Genomic DNA, 26296 nt, shown 5'->3' on the forward strand with positions numbered 1-26296 from the left:
TCTTCTGGGATTTTGATTCATGCGTTTTGGTCCCCGAGTCTTATTACCTCTGAGGTGAGCTTGTGCTCCAGTTCTCCTTTATCCCCTGATTAGTGGCACAGCTCGACGCCCAGGAGGATTATACTTACTCTGAAGAGAGCCAGGCTCTTTCTGTTGGGAAGGTCTGAATCGCAGATGAGACGGGATTTGGTGCTGCAGCTCAGAGCGGAGGGATGGCCCCGGGGTTTGTAGCTGGAGGGTGAGGAGGTGCCTGGCAGGCAACTTGTGACTGATTCTGAGAGGTACCAAACCCCGTGAATGCCCTTGACTCCATGGGAGTTGAGGGGTACTGGGCCCTGGCTTTGCCTTTCTCTGTCAGACAGTAACAGTGTGTGCATGTGTCTGTTCCCGCCCTCTCTCCACACATGCTGGAGGGGCTCGTGGGCCGCTGGAAACCAAGCTACACAAAGTCCTCCTTAGCGCCCACACAGCTCTCTGGGGAGGCCCACCGTCTCAAGGGAAGCCCAGCTTGATCGCCATCCCCGGAGGCAGGTCCCAGGCCTCTACCCAGATCCTGCTTTTGTGACTGTCCCTGTGGCAGCCAGAAATCAAAGGCCAAACCGCATCCAGCATGGTGCAGAAAGGGCCACAAGGAGCCAGGCCTCCAGCACCGGCTCCCTGCGTGTTCCCGTTCAAATAGCGGCATTACCGGGGCCGAGTTAACAGGGTTATGAGGCAGAGGTTTTATATTACACAGGTAATGGGGCAGTAGGAAAGTTGCTCAAACAGCATTTATCCAAGCAGTCACCTCTCCCCGGGTTAGAGCATGTGATTTCTCTTCTGCAAACTGCAGCCCCAGAGCCTGTGCATTCCAGCCAGGCTGTGTGCTTAGTGAGGGCCGTGCGTGTCGGTCCCTAGCACCAGGTGCAAAGCAGCTGGATGGAGACAGAGATATGATCAGTTCCTCCTGTCACTGTCTGGTCTGAGCATCAGGTGCTGGGGCAGATGGCTCTCCCTTTGATACCGGCCCTGGATCCAGCAGGAATCTGTGGGAGCAATCCTCTGACAGTGTGGAGGTGTACGGTTCTCTAGCCTGGGGGTAGTCCCACCTCTCGCTAAGGGGGTGTGTACACTGCAGTAAAAGCTTGCTGGGACTAGGGCTTCAGCACAATGGCATTGCAGGGTAGACGTTCGGGACCCCACAAAGGGAGAGGGTCTCTGAGCCTGAACAGCTACACTGCCATTCTATAGCCACAGCCCCAGCCAGCTGACCTGAGCCAGTGCAGCAGTGCTGAGAGTCTTTTGGGTAGACGTACTGGTCAGTGCTGAGTTCCCAGCCTTGTCCAGGCTCTGTTGCAGTGCAGACCTTTTCCACTGTGTCTTTATCAGTGGTCACAGCATTGCTTTACTCCATTTCACCTCCTCGCTCTCCCATTGTACTTCCTCCTTCTGACTCTTCCCTGGAGGCAGAGTCCCGGTGCTGTTTCCTGATTGTCTCTCTAGTTGTTCTTGAACGTGCCCAACTCTTGTGGAGAGCAGCTGCCATACAAATACGGGGAATGCTCCTATCCAGCAGGTGCAGGAATAAGGCCTGGAGCAGGACCTCTGTATCTTCCGTGCGCAGCTTTAACAAACTCCTGGGCCCTAGCGGGAGAGATTCATCTCCATGTACTACTTGGCCATGGGGGGCAGGCTCCCCACCGGGTCCAGGCACAAAACCATTTCAGCCAACACGCTCAAATCTCTCACACCTTTATTTCCTCAGCTTTAAGCATCTGCTCCTACAGTGCCCTCAACTCTCCCCTGCGCTGCTGGAGCCCCCTCTCCACAGCCTTGCCTGCCTTTCCCTGTCGCCAAGCACCGCTCAGAGGGACGACAGCATAGTTTCCATAGTAATTACTGGACATAAAAGCCAGAGGCAGGCTGAAGGGGGGCGGGAAGCAGAGACAAGATACTCGTGCCAGGAGCAATGCGCAGCTCACGCTGGGAGGGAGGTTGGTTCTTAGATTCATGGTGCTGAAGCGTAGCGTGTGTATGTGGGGAGGGGGAAGATCAGAAGTTGGCAGTCGTAGCCATTGGGGTCTGTGGCACTCGTCTGGCCCTCACTGCAGTCAGAGCTGGGTGGCAGGCAGGGCTGACACAGAGGCTATGTGACACAGCCAAGGTCACACAAAGGAACCCGTGGCAGAGCAGAGAATTGGCCCTGGGTTTCCCAAGTCCCAACCTAGGGCCCTGGCCACCAGACCTCTTCCCCCTCCCGCAAGAGTCCATGCCATTTCCTGAGACGGGGAGGGCTCTGCCGATGTCTCGGGGCTGGGGGTGTGGTATGAATTGCCACGTTACTGGTGGTGGGGTGACACTTATGCACTCGGAAGATGTATTGGAATTGGAAAGGGTTCAGAAAAGGCCAACAAAAGTGCTTAGGGGTCTGGAACAGCTTCCCTATGAGGAGAGATTAATAAGACTGGGACTTTTCACCTTGGAAAAGAGACTAAGGGGGGATATGGTTGAGGTCTGTAAAATCATGACTGGTGTGGAGAAAGTAAATAAGAAAGTGCTATTTATTCCTCATACTGTAAGAACTAGGGGTCACGCAATGAAATGAATAGGCAGCAGGTTTAAAACAAACAAAAGGAAGTATTTCTTCACACAACGCACAGTGAACCTGTGGAACTCCTTGCCAGAGGATGTTGTGAAGGCCAAGACTATAACAGGTTTCAAAAAAGAACTAGATAAGTTCATGGAGGACAGGGCCATGAATGGCTATTAGCCAGGATGGTGTCCCTAGCCTCTGTTTGCCAGAAGCTGGGAATGGGCGATGGGGTGGATCACTTGATGATTCCCTGTTCTGTTCATTCCCTCAGTGGCTTTGGCCGCTGTCAGAAGACAGGATACTGGGCTAGATGGACCTTTGTTCTAACCCAAGACGTCCGTTCTTCTGGAAGGTGAAAACAGAGCTAACACTCACTCATGGCAAGGACTAACCAGTCCTCCCGATCTGCTTGGCGAGGTCAGTGTTGTCCCCGCTGTCCGCGAGAGCAGAGATATGAACTGACCCTGCTCCGGATGTCTCCATGCAGCCGGGTGTGGGGCACGGAGCAGGATTAGAACTTGGCAGTTCCCGTCACTTACTCTGCGCCTGTCTCTTGCTCTGTGTGGGCTCTTCCCGCCTTGTGCTGGATGTTGACAGCGACATTATTGCAACCAGTGCTTACAGCAAAGCTGAAGATGAACAGCTGTACTGGAACGAGACACCCTGTCATGCCAGACATCCCCAGCCTGTGCAGATGGTTTATGGCCGCACTCTTGGCATTCGATATGCAGGGACGGACGGCATTCGTCAGCCCATTGGTGCGTGGGCTTTTAAATCACCAGCAAGGAGAGGTTACGTGGAGGCCCAGGCGCGATCCACTCAGCCAGTCCCACCTGCTGGAGGAGGCCCATCCGGCTTGGACGGGTCATGCTCTTGTGCAGCCGAGCAGAAACAAGCTGATGGCAAAGCCCACCCTGGAGGCATGGGAAACTGAACACGGGCTTGCTGCTCTCCCTCGCTGGTGGCAAGTGTCCTCAGGAACACACGGATCTGTCCAGTCTTCCCTGGCGTTGGGGAGTGTGACGAAGTGGGACTGTTCTTAATGTTTCCTCTGAATATTGTGGGGTTTCCCCTAGGCAGTTCTTAAGTATCTAGGGGGTGGGGTAAGGGTGTATGATCGTTGCAGAGCCCTAGAGGGCAGGTGTGTGCAGGGGTCTGGACACAAAGAATGGCCGACACCCTGTTTCTTGGCACCTGATGGCCTGGGCCCTTCTCCCGTGCAAGGTCAGAGCTAAAGGGTTGGAGAACAAAGGAATCAGGTGACCTCCTGGCCCGGGAAAGGAACAAAGCCCAGAGGAGATGGGGTTGGAGGGAGTTTCAGTTTGGGGCTGGCTGGAGACATGGAGTGAAGGGCAGATGTGGTTGTCTGGCTCCCTGCCCCTCAAAATGGACCCAGCTGAGGGGTCCTGTTCTCTGCACCTACAAGCTCTGTGTTAGACCACGTTCCTGTCGTCTAATAAACCTCTGTTTTACTGGCTGTCTGAGAGTCACGTCTGACTGCGGAGTTGGAGTGCAGGACCCTCTGTCTTCCCCAGGACCCCGCCTGAGCGGACTCGCTGTGGGAAGCGCACGGAGGGGCAGAGGATGCTGAATGCTTCGAGGTCAGACCCAGGAAGGTGGAAGCCGTGTGAGCTGTGTGTCCTGCAGACAGGCTGCTCACAGGAAGGCGACTTCCCCAGAGTCGTGTCTGGCTTCATGGGGAGCAGTTCCAGAGCATCACCCGGGGACTCCGTGACAGGGAGGCAGTGCCTTCAAACGGGCTAGGCTGTCCCAGGGGTCGGCCACTCTGGCTAGCCGGAAATGGGGATAGCTGGGATACAATAGTAAACCTGGTGGGGATAAAGGAGGCTCCAACCCATTTCCGCTGTCTGCACTGGCTTCCTTTGGCAGAGTTCAGAGTCTGTCTCAAGGCGGCCGAGGGCGTGGGCTTAGGCTACCCCAGATCGCTTGATGCTGTGGGACAGGGACTGCGGTCGGCAGCTCTGCTCCTCGGGCATAGCGGGGCTCCCTGCTGCAAGGGCAGAGCTTGTCTGTGATGGAGATGGCACTCGCTGGGGAGCCAGCCTGACTGGGGAACAAACCCGCCCCCTCCCCAGGAGCTCAGGAGCATCCCAGACCTCCGGCTCCTACCGCCCTCCCCAGCGAGAGTCCAGAGCAGTGTGGACGAATCATGAGAATTAAAAGACCAGACCCCTCCCTTGCACATCCAGCATCCCCCGGGGAGAGAATGGGCCTCACATCGCTCACAGCACGAGTGGGAGGCTCGCAGCTACCCCAGCACCGAGGTCAGGGTAAGACGCCTCTATCTGCCGTCACCATCGCCTCGTTGCAGAAGTCACCCTCAGCTGAAATGCCCTGCCTCGGGCCTGCCTGGATCTGCATCTGCCCCCTGCTTTAGGCACAGCTGGGACCCCTGAAGTGACCCTCCATGCATTTAGAGCTTTCTGTGGACTTGCTCTTATGGGCCTGCTCTCTGCTCCGCTCAGCTTGTTAGCAGCAGCCTCCCCTGTGTCCCTCCAGGCAACCCACTTCTACTGGTGCAAGAGCCTTCTCCTCTGCAGCTCCCACCCCGCGGAACAGCCTCCCTGGGTGTGCCTGGCCCATCGAATTGCCAGCTCCTTTGCGGTCACATCTGGAAACCTGCCTTCTCCCTGCTGTTCCAGAGTCCAGCTTCCCTGGTAACACGTGGCAGGCGAGAGACTGCGTGACCAGCAGTGTGGCCCAGGGGATAGGACTGGAGGAGGACTCAGGACACCCCATTTACAGACCACGAAACTGGGGCACAGAGGGAGGCCTGGACTTGGGCAGGGTCACGCAACAGTTTGACTTCTGAGCCAGGCCTAGAATGCAGGTCTCCTAGGTTCTCTCCCCAGTGAGCTATGCTGCCCCCCATTTGCTGGGTGTCACAGAGTCCCCAGGCGATGCTCTGGAACTGCTCCCTACAAAGCCAGTCAGGACTCTGGGGAAGTCTCCTCTCGGGGAGCAGCCTGTCTGCAGGACACACAGCTCACCCAGCTTCCACCTTCCTGGGTCTGACCTCGGAGCATTCAGCATCCTCTGCCCCTCCGTGTGCTTCCCACAGCGAGTCCGCCCAGGCGGGGTCCTGGGGAAGACAGAGGGTCCTGCACCCCAACTCCGCAGTCAGACGGGACTCTCAGCCAGCCAGTAAAACAGAAGGTTTATTAGACGACAGGAACATGGTCTAACACAGAGCTTGTAGGCGTAGAGAACAGGACCCCGCAGCTGGGTCCATTTTGGGGGGGCAGGGAGCCAGACAACCACGTCTGCACTTCACTCCATGTCCCAGCCAGCCCCAAACTGAAACTCTCCCCAGCCCCTCCTCCTCTGGGCTTTGTTCCTTTCCCGGGCCAGGAGGTCACCTGATTCCTTTGTTCTCCAACCCTTTAGCTCTCACCTTGCAGGGGGGAAGGGCCCAGGCCATCAGCTGCCAGGAAACAGGGTGTCAGCCATTCTCTGTGTCCAGACCCCTGCCCACACCTGTCCTCTAGGGCTCTGCAATGATCATACACCCTTACCCCACCCCCTAGATACTTAAGAACTGCCTAGGGGAAACTGAGGCACCCCCACACTATTCAGAGGAAACATTAAGAACAGCCCTGCTTTGTCACACTCGGCCAGAGTTCTGCCCAGCCAGCGGAGGAGGGAGCATGCCAGGCAGTGGCGAAAGCAGAAATTTTCCAAAGCGGGTTCCCATATGCCTGCCCGTGCCAGGAAATCTCCTCCTCCCACCTGAGTAAAAAAGCTTCAGCATTAAAACCTGTGAGAGTGCAGGAAGGTGAGAGCCAGCCCTGGCCTGTCGGCTCACCACAAAGGCCCTTCAGAAGAGGACAGCAGGCTTCCTCTCTCCAAAGGGAGCTGCTGCCCCTTCCCTGGTTCAAATGGAAGAGCCGGCCCCGCCCAGCGGCTGCTTGTATTCCCAATTCATGGCAGTTCTGCCCTTTCCACATAGCGTCAGTCTGCTGGAGGAAAGCAAGTGCCAGACAAACTTGCTGCCTAAAAACAGCTGCAGTTTCACACCTACCCCAGCTGGGGGGACTGGTGGCTTTGAATGACCCTCTCCTTCCCCCCCCCCCCCCCCCCACCCCTGGTGATGCACGTACACCAGCAACTCCCAGGCCATGGGGCTGCGCCCAGTGGTTCTTGGCTGTCTGTGGGTTGCAGCCCCAGCGTGAGGCTTTGCATGCTGGCACCTGCCGTTTCTGTGGTAGGTAGAGACATGGAGCCCCCAGCTTGCGCCCTGGCCCTTCGGGAGTTGGGGTGTGGCCCGCGCACTCATACATCAGACACCCCTTTCATGTCAGCACTCGCCGGCGGGGTGGAAGGCGAGCAATGGCTCCGGTGGCTGGGTGGTAACGTGATGGCTGGTGTGCTGTGGGGTGCTGACTGGCCCTGTCCCGCTGCCTTGGGCACCCAGCCATTGGGCCTTGCCGCTCAGCGGCATTGACTCCCTGGTCCCTGGAAGAACCTGGCAGCGCGATTCCAGCAAACCTTGTGTCCAGCCAGGGGAATTCTCAGTTCTCCAGCTCGCCTCTGCCCACCACCAGCCGGTCTGCTGTACCCTTCCAGGATGAAATCCACCCCTGGCTGGTGCTGAGGCTTGGGCAGGGTTGTTGGCTGTTTGTCTTTGTGAGGAGGTATTGGATCCCTGGGAGAGGATCTCAGAGCCGGCCCCTCATTCCCGGCTCAGAGCCAGGGGAGGGGCTCGGCACAGCCAGGCCAAAGCCAGAGCAGTCTGAGCAGCAGTCATTGCTGAGTTGGGACGGGGCTCTGAACGGCTGCCTCACTGTGCAGAGGTGGGAGGGCACCAGCCTGCCTGGAGTGTGGGGCCCTGGCCTTGCTGCCGTGCCACCACCTCAGCGTGTTCGCAGATCCTTGCGGCTCCTCCTTGGGATTCTTCCCCTGCCCTTTGCCTCTGGCTCCCGAGGCTCAGCTGGGCCAAGACTGCCCCAGCCTCTGTCCTGTGCCCTTCGTTGCAGAAACTGCTCTGGTCTCTGCTCCAGGGTGCTCACTCCTCCCTTGGGACTGGCTCCTGGTGGTTCTCTTGCGTGGCAATGTCATGGCTTCTGAAGCATAAATGGCGTTAACCCCACGTGCACTCTCTGTGGCTTGTTAGGGCCAGAAGTGCAACCTGGTGTGGTGGTGTGGCCTGTGCCCCAGGCTCCCTGAGTCCCATGGGGAGACTGTGACGAAGCGGAACTGTTCTTAATGTTTCCTCTGAATATTGTGGGCGTGCCTCAGTTTCCCCTACGCAGTTCTTTAGTATCTAGGTGGTGGGATAAGGTTGTATGATCATTGTAGAGCCCTAGAGGGAAGGTGTGTGCAGGGGTCTGGACACAGAGAATGGCTGACACCCTGTTTCCTGGCAGCTGATGGCCTGGGCCCTTCCCCCCTGCAAGGTGAGAGCTAAAGGGTTGGAGAACAAAGGGATCCGGTGCCCTCCTGGCCCGGGAAAGGGACAAAGCCCAGAGGAGCAGGGGCTGGGGGGAGTTTCAGTTTGGGGCTGGCTGGGGACATGGAGTGAAGTGCAGACGTGGTTGTCTGGCTCACTGCCCCCCCAAAATGGACCCAGCTGAGGGGTCCTGTTCTCTGTACCTACAAGCTCTGTTTTAGACCATGTTCCTGTCATCTAATAAACCTCTGTTTTACTGGCTGGCTGAGAGTCCCGTCTGACTGTGCAGTTGGGGGGCAGGACCCTCTGTCTTCCCCAGGACCCCGCCTGGGCGGACTCGCTGTGGGAAGCGCACGGAGGGGCAGAGGATGCTGAATGCTCCGAGGTCAGACCCAGGAAAGTGGAAGCCATGTGAGCTGTGTGTCCTGCAGACAGGCTGCTCACAGAGAGGAGACTTCCCCAGAGTCCTGCCTGGCTTCGTAGGGACAGAGCATCGCCTGGGGACTCCGTGACAGAGACCCCTTAGGGCTCTGTCCCTGAGAGCTTTGACACCACATGTACCATGAACGCTGACCATCGTGGGCCCCGGTTTCCATCCTCTCTTTGAGCAGAGCTGAGACCTCTCTCCTCTGCCTACCCCAGGGTGCAGCCTAATGTGGATCCAGCCTGGGATTGCTAGCGCGCTATACATGGCTTTGGCCACTTCTTGTGGGATTGAAACACAGCCAGCCAGTTGGAGACATGCATCCTAATGCCTAAAGGGAAATTGTAATCCCTAAATATCCCTTGCAGCCTCAGTTGCATTATTAGGTTTTCCCTTCCTGCCCTAATCTGTTGGTTAGCGTTGCTGTGGACTGTCAGTTGGCTGCACCCCAGAGGTGGCCGCATTGCAGTGCTGTGTGTGTTACTCTTTTTCCTAAAGTGATTGAGTCTCCATGGGTCAGTAGCCCTGTACACTTTTGGGGGGTTATTATCAGCACATTCTTGTATCAACCTCCCTCTAATCGTAGCTTCATGGTAAACTCCATCCCTCACCACGTGTGACTAAATCCACTGCAGACAGGCCAGCTGAGTGACTGAGGCCGTGTGAACGTAATGCGGCTGAGGGCTGGGGCCAGGGTGACTGTCAGAAGGAAGATCCCGAAAACTGGGAGCATGGTGCATTCTCACATTGCGTCTTTGGCTCGTCCGCTCTCTTGGCTGAGACCTAAAGCATAGGGACGCTGCCTCTTGCTCTCAGCATCTCCATTAGAAATCCCCCTCGCAGCTTGGAACTGGAGTGTGAATGTTCCAGCTTTTAGCCCTCTTTTATTTTTAGTAATGACTTGCACGATTTGGGGATTGGGGGTAAGACTAGCACTTGACCTGCTTCTGTGTCTGTAATAACGTGGCAGAATTAATACTTGCTTATCAGGCAGTGCCCAGTCGGAGTTATCAGCAAAGGCAGCTATTAAAGGTAATAAGCACAACCCAAAATTATGCGCACTTATTAAACTGGCTTGGGATAGTGTCTGTACCTCCAGCAGTATCTCCCTTGAGATGTTTAGCTGGCTCTGGGCAATGTTTTATGCCTTGTCTGCCTCCCGGCGGGGCTTCTGCTGCTCCTCTGGCTTTCGAGCCGGGCGTAGGAGATGGTGTCCAAGTCCCACCTGTGCTGTGTCGCTGCTACGCTGGGTGACCTCGGGCTGCATGCTCGGGGCAGCGTTTTCACATTGGGCCACATGCCTGCAACGATTTCTGTTCCTCCAGAACTCTGCCCACTGGGTCAGGGTAACTGCTCCCTGGGATTGGCGTCCCGACTGCCGAGGGGTAGGCAACTAAAAGTCTGCTGAGCACCCACCACTCCTGTTGGCTTCAATGGGGCAGCACCTCGGAAAATCGGGCGGCTTGTTCAGGTGGCGAACTCTAGGCAGCCAAGTTTGAATGTTGGCTGCCTCTGTGCACCTCACTTTCCCCATCTGGTCCAAGCAGCCAGGTCCTTCCTCCCCCAGCCCAGGAGCTGGGTTCGCTGGCAGCAGGTTACAGTGTCTGTGCTGCTCCCTGGGAGAGGAAACCCCCTTCCCTTCCCGCTGGAGCATCGTGGTTCTCGCCTCTGCCCGCACTCGGCTCTGCGCTGTGTCCCCCGTCAGCAACAATATCGCCCCAGCCTGGTGACGCGCGTCCAGCTGGCTCACAGAAGAGTTAATGGGTTCGCTGGCCCAGTTGGGCTTTTCACGGGGGCACACTGGATGGAGTGGGGTGAAGTGGGGGACCCAGGCATGTATAGCATTGATTCTACGGCCAGACGGGGCCCAATTAGAGTACCAGCAAGGGTCTCTGACACTGTGAATCCATGGGCGTCCCCATCCCGCTCACCTTCGCTCCTGGTGTAGCTGCCTGTGCGGGCATTGCCCGGCATGAATGGGAAGGAGGGTGCATTCTGGAGGTCTCTCCCCCGGGTCTCCAGCATAGCGAGCAACCCTTGGTAGGAAGGGCTGGCCGTGCGTTCTGACTGGATTCGTGGGTGGCTATCCAGGCTATCAGGAGTGAGGGGGGCTGTCGCTGGGGGTCTGAGGAGCTGAGCTGGGTTGGGCAGGGAGCTCTGGGCGCTCCCTGCTGCTGGCGAAGCCGCACTGACATTTCGCAGAGCGCGCACACTCTCGGTGAATGAGCCTTTTGACAGATGCGGCGGTGGCTGTAATAAAGTATCTCTATGCACTGTGGTCCCCTTGTTCTCCAGCTGACAGCACACTCCCTTCTCTAAACGCTCATTTCAGGCTCCGTCCTGGTGCTTGCTTTCCCAGCTTTTATTACTTTGTAGAATTGTTTTGCAGAAATGGGCTCCTGGGTTGAGTGGAAGCCCCCCCCCTCCCCCAGCTTTGTAGATTTCACCCGACTTTAAACTACTTCCCTTCCTGGCCTGGGCCTGAGCTGATCAGCATTCCGCTTGCAAGCTGCAGAGGAAATCCAGCGCTTGCCTTGCAAGGGAGTGGGGGGTGCTCGCTCGCTCGCTGTAAAAGGAGTTAATAGAAGCGTTCCTCGCATCAGGGTCAGGGCTGTCCACACACTTGCCTTTCACTTGACGATTATCCTGATCATCCTGGCGGAAGTTGTGATACCTTATTTAGATCTCTGTTCTCCTCCTCCTCCTCCCGCCCAAGCTCAGAGATTATTTCAAGCACCTGGCTCCTGGCAGAGCATTTTCCTCAGCCACCCCCTCCTCTCTGCTGGGGGGACATGGGCAATGCGTTCTGCCTAGCCGTCCTTCCCCTCCCAGGGCTTGGCTGTCTGCTCCTGTGGAGTCTCTATAGTGCCCATCACCATAGTGTCTGGGCACCTTCCCTGTCCATAAACGTTTTCCTTGAACCCCCGGGGGTATCCCAGGCCCTTTGGCCCTGATCAGGAGTCTCCTGAAGTCGCTGGAGACTCCGGTTGGCTCCGCGAGCTTTGGGTCAGGCCCCCAGTGATCTAATGCGTAGGGCAGCACAGACGTTCCTGTGCCCATCCCGAGGCTTTGCTGGCAGCTAGCCAGGAGCCGTGCCCAGCTTGCGTGCCGTGGGTCTCATGTTTCTGGGGCCTGCAGGGACTGTGGCACCCAGGATGAAAGGCTCCCTCTTGAGCCACTGCCCTGGGTGGCTTTGCAGAGCAACATCTCTGTGTGGTCTCCAGGCCAAGCATGGAGATGGAACCTTCTGTACCAAGTTCTGTGCCAGCGAGGGGTCTGGAGCTTGGAAATCTGGTGCTGTCATGTCTATCCGGGTAACTTTACAGCAGGTGAAGCTGAGGGGCCTGGTTCAGCAGAACGAGAACCTGCCCACCCCTCTCGCGCCCGTGACACCACGTGAGGCCCTTGGGGGCTCATCTCCTCACCAAGGTGTGTTTATCGCCCCACTCAGGTATCGAGTGTCCCCGCGGAGCACGAAACCTTCCCGGCCTGGTCCAGGAGGGAGAGCCCTTCAGCGAAGAAGCCACCGTCTTCACCAAGGAGCTGGTGCTGCAGCGTGAGGTAGGACATGTGCCCCCACCGTGCCCCACCTCCCCGTGCACACAGTGGCCACCGTGGCTGAAATAGGCGGCGGCAGAGGGCCGTGGCCCTGGCTCCCGGGCAGTCGGTAGGGAGTGCTCGTGGGCCCCTGTTGGGCCACTGTCTCCCCACGAACAGTGCCACAGTGTGTTGGTTGATCCTGAGCGGAGACTGGGCTCCGGCTGGGACTTGCTGAGCGGGTCGAGTGGCGCTCGAGGTGAGTGTTGTGGTCAGCAGAGCCCTAGCTGGTGAGGTCCCGGTGGGCGGCGTTTGATCTGGGCTGCTGCGCCTCACTGGGGAGTGCTCTGGAGTCACGCTTCTCCCTGGCCGTTATTCCCTGCTCTCGGTGGGGAAGTTTGTTTATAACGTAGCGTGCTCACCGGTAAGGCTTGGGTTAGTGAAACGTTTTCAAGCAAAGGGAGCAGCCTTTGGGATTGGAAGGGTCTGTTGGGGGCGGGGCTGTGCCCGTTCCCCGGTGAAATGCCCAGCTGTGCCCTTTGTGCCGTCCAGGAGAGGGACAGCAATTGCTGGTTGGTCGAGTTCCCCAGCCATGGAGCCCTGCGGCTGCTTGGTGTTCTGCTGACCCGCCAGGAAGTGGGTAGATGCTGCAAAATTGGTCCCTGGCAGGCAGACAGACAAGCCCCACTGAGCCCCGACTCCCATGGTAACTGGCCTCGGACCTTGTTCCGAGATCTGCATCTCATGGTTCCGGCCTCGCTTTGCTTTGCTGGGGTCTGAACCAGCCCCGGGACGTCAGGTCTGCAGCGTGGGCAGGGTGCCACTCGGATGATTTGAGGACATCAGTAACTCAGCCAGAGGGTCGGGGTCTGTCACAGGAGTGGCTGTGTGAGGTTCTATGGCCTGCAATGTGCAGGAGGTCAGACTAGGTGATCATGATGGTCCCTTCCGACCTTAGAGTCGGAGTGTATAGGCCTAGCAAGCTTGCAGCTGAGAGAGCTCCATGGGCTGACTGGCAAAGGCCCGAAGTGCACCCAAGGGTGGCTGGTTGAAATTGGAAGGCATCTGGGTGCTGGTTAAAGTATTGAGAACCCATTTCCCGGGACAGAAGAGCTCAGCTGGGAAAGATCGAGGGGTCTAACTAGAGGTGTGTGAGAATCGGGGGGCGGCTGTATGTGCAGGGGGCAGCCTCTCGGGGGTGGGGCGCATGCTGGCAGCGGGGGCGGGGCACGTGCTGGCGGCAGTCCTGGGGGGGGGGACGACAGCGGGGGCATGTGACCAGGTGTTTAACTCTGGGTTTGGGGAAGGGACTCTACGTTTCTGCAGGAGGTGGAGCAGAGGGTCGGGTCTGGCTGGCACTGAGTTGAAAGCGCTCGGGCTGACTCCTGCAGCCGGGCTCAGGCTGGGGCTTGTTTCTCACCCCTGTGAAGCACCAGCTCTCTGTTCCGCAGGGAGCGTGTGGCCGCTCACCCCCACGCTGTGAAGTCTCTGAGCAGGCCCTGCTGCACCGGGTTGAAGGGGGTTCAAAGGAGCCCAGCCAGCCCCTTCTTCTCCCCGACCTAGAACCATGCAGGGGAGACTCCCCCTCTGGCTGCCCCCCAGCCACGGGGCCTTTGGGAAGGAGCCAGTCAGAGGCCTGCGCCTGCTTTGTACCATGTTCTCGTGGCATGCTCCACGCCCTGCGCCTGCTGCTCCCGCCCCTGGTCTTTCCATCTAGCCAATCCCCTGCTTGCCTCAGATTTAAGTAGAGAATGAATCCCTGCCCGTCCCGGCACTGCCATGCTGTTTGCTGCTGTCACATCTGTCCTCACTTCTGCTTGTGTGTCCAGTCTCTCTCCCCCGCCCCGTGTGTGTCATGTCTATGGAGACTGAGCAATTCTGGGGGACTTGCTCTGCTCGGGCAGCGCCGGGGAAGGAGCACTGTTAACAGGCGTACTAATCCCAGTAGAAAGCTGGCTGCTCCCTGGCCGCAGAGCGTGTAACGCTTTCACCTCTCAGAAAGCCAGCCCAGCTCCCCCTGCTCCTGCGTGCTGGCTCCCTGGCAGACGGGCACCGTGCGCTGGTTACTCTCCTCTTGCACAGACAGGCATTGGTTGGGCCCAGGACAGTCCCAAGGCAGGACAGTGACCTGCAGGGCTAGCAGCAGTTTCACCTTGTGGCCTGTGAGGAGTGGACGGGGGGAAGCCCAGTGTGCCCCCCACGCGCCCAATTATCAGAGAGGCTGCTAGACGTGGCGCCGAACCACTCTCTCCTTTCTCTTTGAGAGAGATCTTTGCCTTGACCTTGGGCACCTCTGCACACCAGAGCTTTTCCAGCAGGCTTCCGCTCCTGCCTGCGACTCACTCGTGAATTCTCAGTGACCTTTTCACTAGACCTTTAGCATCTCAAAACACCAGGAAGGACCACTCCCCCTCTCCGAAATCCCATCCTCGTGCCCCTTCACCTTGGCAGCTCCTTCCCAAGCCATGGGGATCCTTAGGTGAACCTACAGAAGATGCGGCAAGCACTGAGATCAGGCCGACTGCAGTGTTTGGAGGGGGCTGGGAGCTGGCCCCTGGGCAGAGGAGCAGGGGGCTCTTTCAGAGATGAGCCGATCCATTCTTGGGTGGGGAATAGCTCGCGTGCGGTGGGAGGCAGAATGCCGGGGTGTGTTGCAGGCCAGGCGGTACCGTCACGTGCGTGGATTTCGCTGGTGGTGCGTCCTGGTGTGTGGACAGCACCACACTGCTGTGCTTTGTCCCCCTCTGACGTGTGCGCTCTGTTTTATTCATTGGGCACATTCCCCTCCAAGGGATCCATGCTTCAGATGAGGAAAATTTATGTATCAATTTTGCATCATTGCCCTGTATTCTAACTCCCACCCGTTCGGTTTAAATTGATTTAAGAACTGGTTATCTCGGGAACTGTCAACCCAATTCCCCTTAAATTCGTTTTCCGCGTCCGCTGCGTAAAGCCAGCCCGCTTTGAGAAGCTGACATTTCCAGCCATCATTCACTGTCAAGTTATTCCGCAGCCCCGGCTGCATTTCCCGGCTCCCTTTCAGAAGAAAAGGTCTCCATTTGGCGAGTTTCTGAGGTCTCTCCTATCCCAGCACAACCCCGCTGCGTTTGCATTCAGCAAAGCTGCCACTTCTGCAAGCTTTTTAATACACAGTAATGACTCGAGACTTCTTGCAGTGAGCAGAGTTTTCTGGGCTCCATGGTGTACTGCAGTCTGGCGCGGGAGCCTTCTCTGGGGTCGCGCAGAAGCAGCTGTAATAGGCAAATTGTGGGGGTTCCCCACCTCTGTCCTTCCCTGTCCAGGAAACCAGTAATTCAAATCAAAGTCGGTGTGTGAGTCTCTAATAGCTGCACACAGCTCTCCTTTCTCCCTCCCCCACACGCATGCAATTACTCCGACCCCGCGGAGATGATGATTCTGGTGCCAGTGTGATCAGCCACAGGCAATTACCCGTCAGGAATGAGATTGGGCACTCCCCACCGTCCTGTGGGATTGAACAAGTTGCCTTTGTCCAGGCAGACAGCGCTGGGATGGCAGTGAACTGGAGGTGGAGTTCGGGTGGAGGGGACGTCCCCGTGGAATAGCTACCCCAAGAAATTGGTTAGGGTCGTAAGAACTGCCAGACCGGATCAGAGCCAAGGTCCGTCTAGTCCCCTTCTACCACAAGCCTACCAAAAACGAGGCAATTAATAAAATCTTTAAAAGCCCATCCTACCCCCATGCTGAGATTTCACCCTGAAAAGGAAAATTATTCTAGAGACTCCATGAAGTCCGCTAGGGACTTTGCTCTTGCTGCCAATTTTAAGCCGGCAGGCACCCCGATACCAGGGTGATGGTCTGGTGTGTAAAATCACTAACTTCTATCACTTGTGCTCCCACTGTTATGCTGGTAGTGGGGTACACTTTGGGTGGGTTCTCTCCCCGCCGGTGAGCTACACGCCTGTTTGCAAACAGGCGTTGTGGAAGAAATGCCCTTCCCGTTTGGCAGGGCTAAATAGCCATCCACTCTCGGTTGCTTCACTCTGTTACTACAAGTGCCACCCAGATAACTTCCTGCTGCCGTTCCCTTCCTGCTCTGTCTGCTGTGCGATAGAAGTGTTTGTTTATTCCTCTGCTGTGCATTTACGGGCTATTTCCGATCAAAAAGCACTCCTGCTCTTCTGTTGCACTTTCAAGAGCAACTAGCATTGTAGCACGGGGAAACTGATCTGTGTTTTGGCTGTGCAGGCAGCTTTGCAGGGTCTGTGGTAGCGATGAGCATGTCCTTGGCCAGCTTTCATTTCTGTGGGAGGCTGCCTGGGCTGCTGAGTGTCCCCAAATCCTTCAGCCAGGGAGCTGGGAGGGCTTGGGTTACCTAAGGGTGTAAACGTCAAGGAAGGGAGCGGCATTAACTCGAGGCTGTCGGTGGGGCTAGAGGGTGAAATTGAGGAAGGAAGGCTGTAGAAGGACTGCGAGGAAAGTCTGCTGGGAGGTGCAGAATGCTTTGCCTCTGGAATAGTCCGCCAATGGAAGATTTGTCACTTAAGGCTCTCCGGCTCTAGAGTGTGAACTGTAGGGAGGTGAAGTCCCGTGGGTCCGAGCAGCTAGCCAGACGAGCTCCCTGCCACCCGTCGCTTTCAGGCTGTAGAGATTTGAGGTGAAAAAGGACAGTGCTGGAACAACTGGCCAAGGGACGTGGGGGGGCTTGTGACGTTCCGATCAGGGGTCTCTTTCCAGAGCGCTGCTCTAGCTCAGCCATCGACCTGCTGGGTTTGGTGCCCGGCTGGAGTTCTCTGGCCCAGCTATGTGGGAGGTTAGACTAGAACTGGGTTATTGCAGTGGTCGCTTCGGGCCTTGAAAGCAGGGGGCAGATGAATGTTTTGAGAGAACCAGCCAGCCTAGGAGTTCTTATGGGACTGCAGAATGGAGTGGCCAAGCCACTATCAAATAGATGCCTTCCCTCATTTTAATTAGCTACCACACTGGAGCGCTAGAGCCCACGTAATAGGTACAACGAAAAGGGGCAGTAGATATCAAGAGATCTAGGTGCTTCTGTGTCCCCTGTCGCTGTAGTATCTGAGTGCTTTACAGTCTTTGAATGTATCTGCCCTCCCAACACCCTGTGTTGTTATCCCTGGGCTGTTAGCAGTTGGGAAACGGAGGCACACCAGGCCCAGGGCCACACACGGAGTCTGCGAAGGGACTTGAACCCAGGTTTCCCAAGTCCTAGGCTAGAGCCCTGCCCACTGCCCCACCCTCCAGTACGGCTAAACCTGGTGCTTAATCGGCGAACTTTATTTCCGTACCAAGCCCGGTGGTGGAAATGATCACTGGAGGGTCACAGACCCCCTGGACGAACGAGGTACGGTAAGGCCAGACCCGCCTGGCTTCCGTGCCATGACAGCCTGCCTTGGTAATCGCTGGGGCGCCCTTGTGCGCATTCGCAGAGCAGCGTGTCGAGAGCAGCGGGCAGCGCAGCTTGTTTGGGGTTCCAAGCGCCTTCCCCAAAGCCCCTCCCGCGAGCGCAGGAAGGAAGCTCTGGAACCTGGCGTGAAAGGGAAAGCGTGGCCCTGAGCTGGGAAGCGGTGATGAGCCAGCAAACACCGGGGTCAAAGGTCAAGGTCCAGCGACAGGCTCCCAAGGGACTCAGCTCTTTAGAGCAGACTTTGAGCGTCAGCGGGACCGAGCTGGGGAATGGGCAGCCTGACGCAGAGGGAAGCAGTGAGCTGAAGTGACTAGACACAGTGCTGGGTTCTGAATGGATGGTGAGCGTCTCCGCTGAGACCTCCGCTCGATGCACTGTCGCGGGAGCAAAGGCAGCATGCTGATGTGCAGGGCTGGGTGGGCTGCTCCGTTCGCCTCCTGGCATGGGATCCAACCCGCTCTCGTGCAGCCTTCGGCTGGTAGCCAAGTGTGAATGGCACCACGGAAAGAGAAGCTGTGATGCCCTGTAGGCCCCAGGGTCTGGGCGCGCTCCACCTTGGGGGTTGCTTACCCCGGTCCGGTCAGGCTCTTGACCCCTACGGCGTGCTGTGAAGCAGTGAGGACAGGCAGTTCGGCAGTGGACAGCTGAACTGTGGGTTGGAGTCGGTCTCGTGGGAATGTAGCTGGATTTTGTCCAGTGCCTGCCTCAGCTGATAGCAGTGCTGTGCCGTGGGGCACTTGGGTGATCCCGACAGGAACACCATCCATCGCTTCCCTCCGCCCGCAACACTCGCTTACGCTCCCGAAACATACAGCACCTATTAGCTGGGCCAATGGGGACGACAAATAATTGGAGCTACGCCTCTGTGACGAAGTGGGACTGTTCTTAATATCGTGGGGGTGCCTCAGTTTCCCCTCTGCAGTTCTTAAGTATCTAGGTGGTGGGGTAAGGGTGTATGATCCTTGCAGAGCCCTAGAGGGCAGGTGTGTGCGGGGGTCTGGATACAGAGAATGGCCAACACCCTGTTTACTGGCAACTGGTGGCCTGGCCCTTCCCCCCTGCAAGGTGAGAGCTAAAGGGTTGGAGAACAAAGGAATCCGGTGGCACGGGAAAGGGACAAAGCCCAGAGGAGGAGGGGCTGGAGGGAGTTTGTTTGGGGCTGGCTGGAGACATGGAGTGAAGTATAGACGTGGTAGTCGAAGCTCCCTGCTCCCCCAGAAGGACTTGACTGAGGGGTCCTGGGTGTCCCCACAAGCTCTGTTGTGGACTGTGTTCCTGCTGTCCAATAAACCTTCTGTTTTACTGGCTGGCTGAGAGTCTCAGTGAATCCCAGGAAGAGGGGTGCAGGGCCTGGACTCCCCCACACTCCGTGACAGCCTCTCAGACGCAGTGCGCTCAGTGATGCTTCATCCTTGCCCTCATGTTTGGGTATTTGCCGATTGGCTCACTCAGAAAATCCGGTTACTCACCATTAGTCTCCCGCTCGTTAGTGTGAACTAACGAGGCTCTGCTGCAATTACAACTAATCAATAAAAGCCCGTTTTGGCCCCTGGCCGCCCTGCCCTGCCGAGCTCTGGGGGTGGCAGTGTGGTGGTAGGGATCAGGCAGGGGTCCTGGGGCAGTGGGGGCGGTAGGAGAACAGATGGCTTTCTCTAGCACTTGCGCTGCAGGGAGGGCATCCTGCCAAGGGCTGGAAATGTCACGCTTGCAGCTGTGTGCGCCTGTCTCGTAGGCTAGTGACTAAGGCAGCGCCTTGACCAGGCTGCTAAGTGGCACAAGGACTCAGCTGTAAGACAGGAATGGGTGAGTGGCCCTTTAAGTCCACGGTGTGGGTCAGTTCCACCGAGCCGGGGAGATGGGCAGAGATGAGGAACGTTTTGTCACTGACCTGTCTAAGGCCAGCCACAATGAGGAGCATAAAACCCCCCAGAACTTGGCCAGGGAGCTCCTCACCATGCTAGTGTGGACGGTGATGGGGGGACCCAGGGGTTGCCCAGATCATGTGCCATTGAAGGCTGCATTGCCCTCACCTTCAGTGCAGAGAGGCCGCTGCCGGTAGGGTACCGTGCCGTCACGCTGCTGTGCCGTGCCGAGCTGAGTGGGTGACGTACCCAGCGTGCCGTCACGGTGCCGTGCCGTGCCGAGCCGAGTGGGTGACGTACCCAGCGTGCCGTCATGGTGCCGTGCCGTGCCGAGCCGAGTGGGTGACGTACCCAGCGTGCCGTCACGGTGCCGAGCCATGCTGAGTGGGCGACGTGCCCGGCGTGCCGTGCCATGTCACAGCAGGAGCGGTGTGGGAGATGCAGCTCTTCTCACCCCCAAAGAACGTCCCTGTCGGTCCCTCGGTCTCACGCAGTACAGGCGGTGGGGCTGTCCCTGGGATGCCTTTCTGAGCCACAGGACAAAGTATATTGCCTGGGTGCTTCTGGACCTCCTGTGCGCTGTGCCCCCGACCCCCTCCCAGTTCCCCCAAGCCCGGCCGCACCAAATACCTCCCGGCAGCTGCACTGCTTGGGGCTGTGCTGGCCCTTACTCTCAGATCCCCTTTTCCCACTCCCTTTGCTTAACCAGATGATTGGGAGGGATGGTGGGGGGGCTGGCTAAGGACTGAACAATCCCCCGTCCCGTGGGATGCCCCTGGCCGTGCATGGCCCTTGGAGAGCTGGTCGGATCCCCTCGCTCCTCAGCTGGGGGTGGGTTGGCATGTGGTGGCGGTTCTGGGGCTGGGATCCTGATGCCCATCTGCAGGGCTCATTCCGGATGGCCCACTTAGATCTTGGGCTGCATGAGGACATGAAGGCTGGGGACTTTGGGAGGTGGAAAGGTGGCAAGCAGGCCCCTGGTAAAGCAGCCATTGGGAAGCCTGCCTCTTGTATGCTTTGCCTGTTAGTGCAGCCCTGCTATGCCCATGTGGTGTGGGCATGCCCCATAACCCTTGGCCTCTGGATGCCAAAGGAGGGAGAGCTGGCAGTGCTGTCCTACCCCCAGCCTTCTGTGGAGCCGCTGGAAGGAGACTCAGGCCTGAGGAGCAGGAGCTGCTTTTGTGTTGGCCCCACTGTGGGTGGGGTCCAGGCGAGCCTCCCAGCGCAGAGCCAGGCAGGTGCTTGCAGGGGTGCAGAACCCTCAGCAAGCAGTACAGGGATGGGCGGGGCTGTCTGCAGGGTTTGTGGCATCCCAGTTTGGAGAGGATAGGCCAGGCTGTCGGAATCTTTCCCAGTGATTGTGCGGCCTCCTCTAGGAGCCAGGGATTGCATAGGGGTGCATGGCTGACATGGAGCCAGAAACCGCACCTTAGCTAAGGTGCAGGAGAGACGGAGGGGAGGGACTCTCCGAGGCTCTGTCTGTGAGCTTGTGACTCACAGAATTTATGGCATTTCCCTGGCCTTGGCTAGCCCCAGCTCGCTCTAATTATACAAGTCACCCTGCAGAAGGGGCTTCTCTCCCTTCCTTACAGGAACATTTAAATTACTTTTTCTTTTGATCTTCCAAGGGAAACCGTCTAAACAACCTAACAGATCTCTGCTTGGAGGTTTTGTGTGTGGAGGTTTCCCATCTGATTGGAGGGGCGGAGAAGGAGAGGTGAGAAATTGCTGTTGAAAAGAAATGGAAGGTCAGATGTTTGCTATTTCTCCACCCAGCATCTTCCGTATGTCTGCTCTCCTGCTAGTGATGCATCAGCAGCTGCAAGGCCCTGGGAGGGAGAGGCAGATGAGAGCTGGGGGTTTAGCCCCATGCTAGAAAGATCTGCTCCCCTGTATGCCAAGAGTTTGCTCCATCTCCTAGCCTAGGTGTAAAAAGAAAAGGAGTACTTGTGGCACCTTAGAAACTAACCAATTTATTTGAGCATGAGCTTTCGCGAGCTACAGCTCACTTCATCGGATGCATACCGTGGATACTGCAGCAGACTTTATATACACACAGAGATCATGAAACAATACCTCCTCCCACCCCACTGTCCTGCTGGTAGTAGCTTATCTAAAGTGATCATCAAGTTGGGCCATTTCCAGCACAAATCCAGGTTTTCTCACCCTCCACCCCCCCACACACAAACTCTCTCTCCTGCTGGTAATAGCCCATCCAAAGTGACAACTCTCTACACAATGTGCATGATAATCAAGGTGGGCCATTTCCTGCACAAATCCAGGTTCTCTCACCCCCCTCCAAAAACCACACACACAAACTCACACCCCCCACCCCCATACATACACAAACTCACTCTCCTGCTGGCAATAGCTCATCCAAACTGACCACTCTCCAAGTTTAAATCCAAGTTTAACCAGAACGTCTGGGGGGAGGGGGTAGGAAAAAACAAGGGGAAATAGGTTACCTTGCATAATGACTTAGCCACTCCCAGTCTCTATTTAAGCCTAAATTAATAGTATCCAATTTGCAAATGAATTCCAATTCAGCAGTTTCTCGCTGGAGTCTGGATTTGAAGTTTTTTTGTTTTAAGATAGCGACCTTCATGTCTGTGATTGCGTGACCAGAGAGATTGAAGTGTTCTCCGACTGGTTTATGAATGTTATAATTCTTGACATCTGATTTGTGTCCATTTATTCTTTTACGTAGAGACTGTCCAGTTTGACCAATGTAAATGGCAGAGGGGCATTGCTGGCACATGATGGCATATATCACATTGGTGGATGTGCAGGTGAACGAGCCTCTGATAAAAAGAAAAGGAGTACTTGTGGCACCTTAGAGACTAACCAATTTATTTGAGCATGAGCTTTCGTAAATTGGTTAGTCTCTAAGGTGCCACAAGTACTCCTTTTCTTTTTGCGAATACAGACTAACATGGCTGTTACTCTGGAGCCTCTGATAGCGTGGCTGATGTTATTAGGCCCTGTGATGGTGTCCCTTAATAGATATGTGGGCACAGTTGGCAACGGGCTTTGTTGCAAGGATAAGTTCCTGGGTTAGTGGTTCTGTTGTGTGGTATGTGGTTGTTGGTGAGTATTTGCTTCAGGTTGGGGGGCTGTCTGTAGGCAAGGACTGGCCTGTCTCCCAATATTTGTGAGAGTGTTGGGTCATCCTTTAGGATAGGTTGTAGATCCTTAATAATGCTTTGGAGGGGTTTTAGTTGGGGGCTGAAGGTGACGGCTAGTGGCGTTCTGTTATTTTCTTTGTTAGGCCTGTCCTGTAGTAGGTAACTTCTGGGAACTCTTCTGGCTCTATCAATCTGTTTCTTCACTTCCGCAGGTGGGTACTGTAGTTGTAAGAAAGCTTGACAGAGATCTTGTAGGTGTTTGTCTCTGTCTGAGGGGTTGGAGCAAATGCGGTTGTATCGCAGAGCTTGGCTGTAGACGATGGATCGTGTGGTGTGGTCTGGGTGAAAGCTGGAAGCATGTAGCTAGGAATAGCGGTCAGTAGGTTTCCGGTATAGGGTGGTGTTTATGTGACCATTGTTTATTAGCACTGTAGTGTCCAGGAAGTGGATCTCTTGTGTGGACTGGACCAGGCTGAGGTTGATGGTGGGATGGAAGTTGTTGAAATCATGGTGGGATTCCTCAAGGGCTTCTTTTCCATGGGTCCAGATGATGAAGATGTCATCAATAGAGCGGAAGTAGAGTAGGGGCTTTAGGGGATGAGAGCTGAGGAAGCGTTGTTCTAAATCAGCCATAAAAATGTTGGCATACTGTGGGGCCATGCGGGTACCCATAGCAGTGCCGCTGATCTGAAGGTATACATTGTCCCCAAATGTAAAATAGTTATGGGTAAGGACAAAGTCACAAAGTTCAGCCACCAGGTTAGCCATGACATTATCGGGGATAGTGTTCTTGATGGCTTGTAGTCCATCTTTGTGTGGAATGTTGGTGTAGAGGGCTTCTACATCCATAGTGGCCAGGATGGTGTTATCAGGAAGATCACTGATGGATTGTAGTTTCCTCAGGAAGGCAGTGGTGTCTCGAAGGTAGCTGGGAGTGCTGGTAGCGTAGGGCCTGAGGAGAGAGTCTACATAGCCAGACAATCCTGCTGTCAGGGTGCCAATGCCTGAGATGATGGGGCGCCCAGGATTTCCAGGTTTATGGATCTTGGGTAGTAGATAGAATATCCCAGGTCGGGGTTCCAGGGGTATGTCTGTGCGGATTTGATCTTGTGCTTTTTCAGGAAGTTTCTTGAGCAAATGCTGTAGTTGCTTTTGGTAACTCTCAGTGGGATCATAGGGTAATGGCTTGTAGAAAGTGGTGTTGGAGAGCTGCCGAGCAGCCTCTTGTTCATATTCCGACCTATTCATGATGACAACAGCACCTCCTTTGTCAGCCTTTTTGATTATGATGTCAGAGTTGTTTCTGAGGCTGTGGATGGCATTGCGTTCCGCACAGCTGAGGTTATGGGGCAAGTGATGCTGCTTTTCCACAATTTCAGCCCGTGCACGTCGGCGGAAGCACTCTATGCAGAAGTCCAGTCTGCTGTTTCGACCTTGCCTACAGACAGCCCCGCAACCTGAAGCAAATACTCACCAACAACCACATACCACACAACAGAACCACTAACCCAGGAACTTATCCTTGCAACAAAGCCCGTTGCCAACTGTGCCCACATATCTATTAAGGGACACCACCACAGGGCCTAATAACATCAGCCACGCTATCAGAGGCTCCAGAGTAACAGCCATGTTAGTCTGTATTCGCAAAAAGAAAAGGAGTACTTGTGGCACCTTAGAGACTAACCAATTTACGAAAGCTCATGCTCAAATAAATTGGTTAGTCTCTAACACTATCAGAGGCTCGTTCACTTGGACATCCACCAATGTGATCTATGCCATCCTGTGCCAGCAATGCCCCTCTGCCATGTACATTGGTCAAACTGGACAGTCTCTACGTAAAAGAATAAATGGGTGAGGGGGTGAGAGAACCTGGATTTGTGCAGGAAATGGCCCACCTTGATTATCATGCACATTGTGTAGAGAGTTGTCACTTTGGATGGGCTATTACCAGCAGGAGAGTGAGTTTGTGTGGAGGGGGGTGGAGGGTGAGAAAACCTGGATTTGTGCTGGAAATGGCCCAACTTGATGATCACTTTAGATAAGCTATTACCAGCAGGACAGTGGGGTGGGAGGAGGTATTGTTTCATGATCTCTGTGTGTATATAAAGTCTGCTGCAGTATCCACGGTATGCATCCGATGAAGTGAGCTGTAGCTCGCGAAAGCTCATGCTCAAATAAATTGGTTAGTCTCTAAGGTGCCACAAGTACTCCTTTTCTTTTTGCGAATACAGACTAACACGGCTGTTACTCTGAAACCTAGCCTAGGTGTGAATGTTCAAGGCATTGGGGACCTCCACAGGGTGAGTGGGGATAGACCCCGGGGGGCCAGTTCCGCAGGGAACCTCGAGACTAAATTGCTGCCCCTGGTTAAGGAGCGGGGGATGTGGATGCCCACCTCACTGCCTTTGAGCAGGCTGGCGATTTGAACCAGGGGGACCCTGCGGAAAAGCCCCGGTGTCTAGCTCCCTTGGTGGGTCCCAAGGCCATAGACTCCGTCAGCCCGATGGGTAGGGAGGTGGACAGGCTCCCACTCCTGACCCCAACCTATATGTCTGTGTGGAGTTTCCTGGGGCCAGGACCCTCGGACCTCCAGGGGGAGTGGAAGGTGATGGTCAATGGGGAGACATTCCTGGGACAGAGAGAACTCTGGAACAGGCCCTGGGTGGCACAGCCTCACCAGATGCTGAGGGCTGTGTTAGCTGGGTGAGGGTCCCAGGAACGAAGCCCCTCGCTCAGTCTGATTAGGGGTCAGCCTGGCTGGCTGTTGGGGTGCTCCAGGATACCAGCTGCGAGACCCTGTTGTGGGGTGACTGTGTCTCTTTGGGACAGGATCCAGGCCTTGCTCCTGTAACTGCCAAGGGTTTGAATTTGAATCCAGGGAACCAATCGGTGGAGAGGGGGCTCACGTTGGCTCTGATGCAGTGAGGAAAGCAGCGAGCTCGCTGCCTAGCCCCACTGGGACAGCAAGGGCAGCGCTGAGCACAGTGGGAGCTGAGACCCCAGCTGAGTGGTGGGAGACACAGGCAGGGCAGGGGATCTGTGGGGAGTGGCAAGGTGCTGGGTAAGGAAAGTCTGGATGAGCCTAGGCAGCCTTGTGAGCTGATGGCTGTGTCTAGTCAGCAGGGTGGGAAGGCGAGGAGAGTGGAAGATGAGTGTCCCTGGACCTTACCTGTTAGCTGGGTGGAGAATTGTGACAGCGAAGGAAATGTGCATGCTCCCCTTGCTGGGACTTAGCCAACGCAGTAGCCAGAAGCTGTCGTGTTTGCCATTTCAGCTCTTACCGTTGGTCCCGTTTTGCTGCTCGAACCCCGGTGTGTGGCTCTTTGAGACACTCTTTGCAGCTCCCTTGGCTGGCGTGGCGGTTGGCAGCCTGCACGCTACACTCCCGTTAATCTGCGGGTGTGAAATTGCTGCAGGACCCTGCATGAGGGTGGACGGTAGCAGAGCAGCTGTTCAATGAGAGGTTGGAGTGCCGTTCAGAGCCATTCGAGGAAAGGCTTTACAGTTATGAGACTGGGGAGGCGCTCGCCTTGTCTTATGTTTGCACTAGCTTGCTATAAATAGACGTTGCTCCAAGACACCTTCTCCCAGTAGTGCCCCGCTTTGTTCGCTTTGCAGATTGAACTAGGAAAGCTGTTTCCTAGCACGCGCTGAAGTTCAGTGATTAGCTTCTTTGGGGGCCATGGGGGTTAGCAAGCTGTTACTAACCAGGGGACAATGAGCTGCCTCTAACGAGCCTGTGATGGGCTTGCATCCATCTCTCCTAGGCCTCCATTGGTAGGGATTTCTTCACTCCTCTGGGTGGAACCCGGCCCGTGTTCAAGAGCGCAAGGTGACCCTGCATGACTTCCTGGAACATAGCATTTGGGGTGGGCAGAATTCGGTCTTAGTGGACTAGTGGGGAGGAGGGAAAGGTAAATGTGAAATATAACCTCAATTACATGCATTCTTCGGGCGGGAAC

At 56.0% G+C, this 26296-nt stretch overlaps 1 protein-coding gene across 1 annotated transcript in view; it reads left to right on the forward strand.

The window, feature by feature from the left end:
- Window positions 1–26296, forward strand: part of SND1 (staphylococcal nuclease and tudor domain containing 1) — a 507509-nt gene that overhangs the window by 343456 nt on the left and 137757 nt on the right. Inside the window, exon 16 of the mRNA XM_048821939.2 lies at window positions 11858–11967. Coding sequence (XP_048677896.1) covers window positions 11858–11967 — 110 coding nt within the window. The remainder of the gene's footprint in view (window positions 1–11857; window positions 11968–26296) is intronic.

This window comes from Caretta caretta, chromosome 1 (genome assembly GCF_965140235.1).
Source record: "Caretta caretta isolate rCarCar2 chromosome 1, rCarCar1.hap1, whole genome shotgun sequence".
Lineage (NCBI taxonomy): Eukaryota > Metazoa > Chordata > Testudines > Cheloniidae > Caretta > Caretta caretta.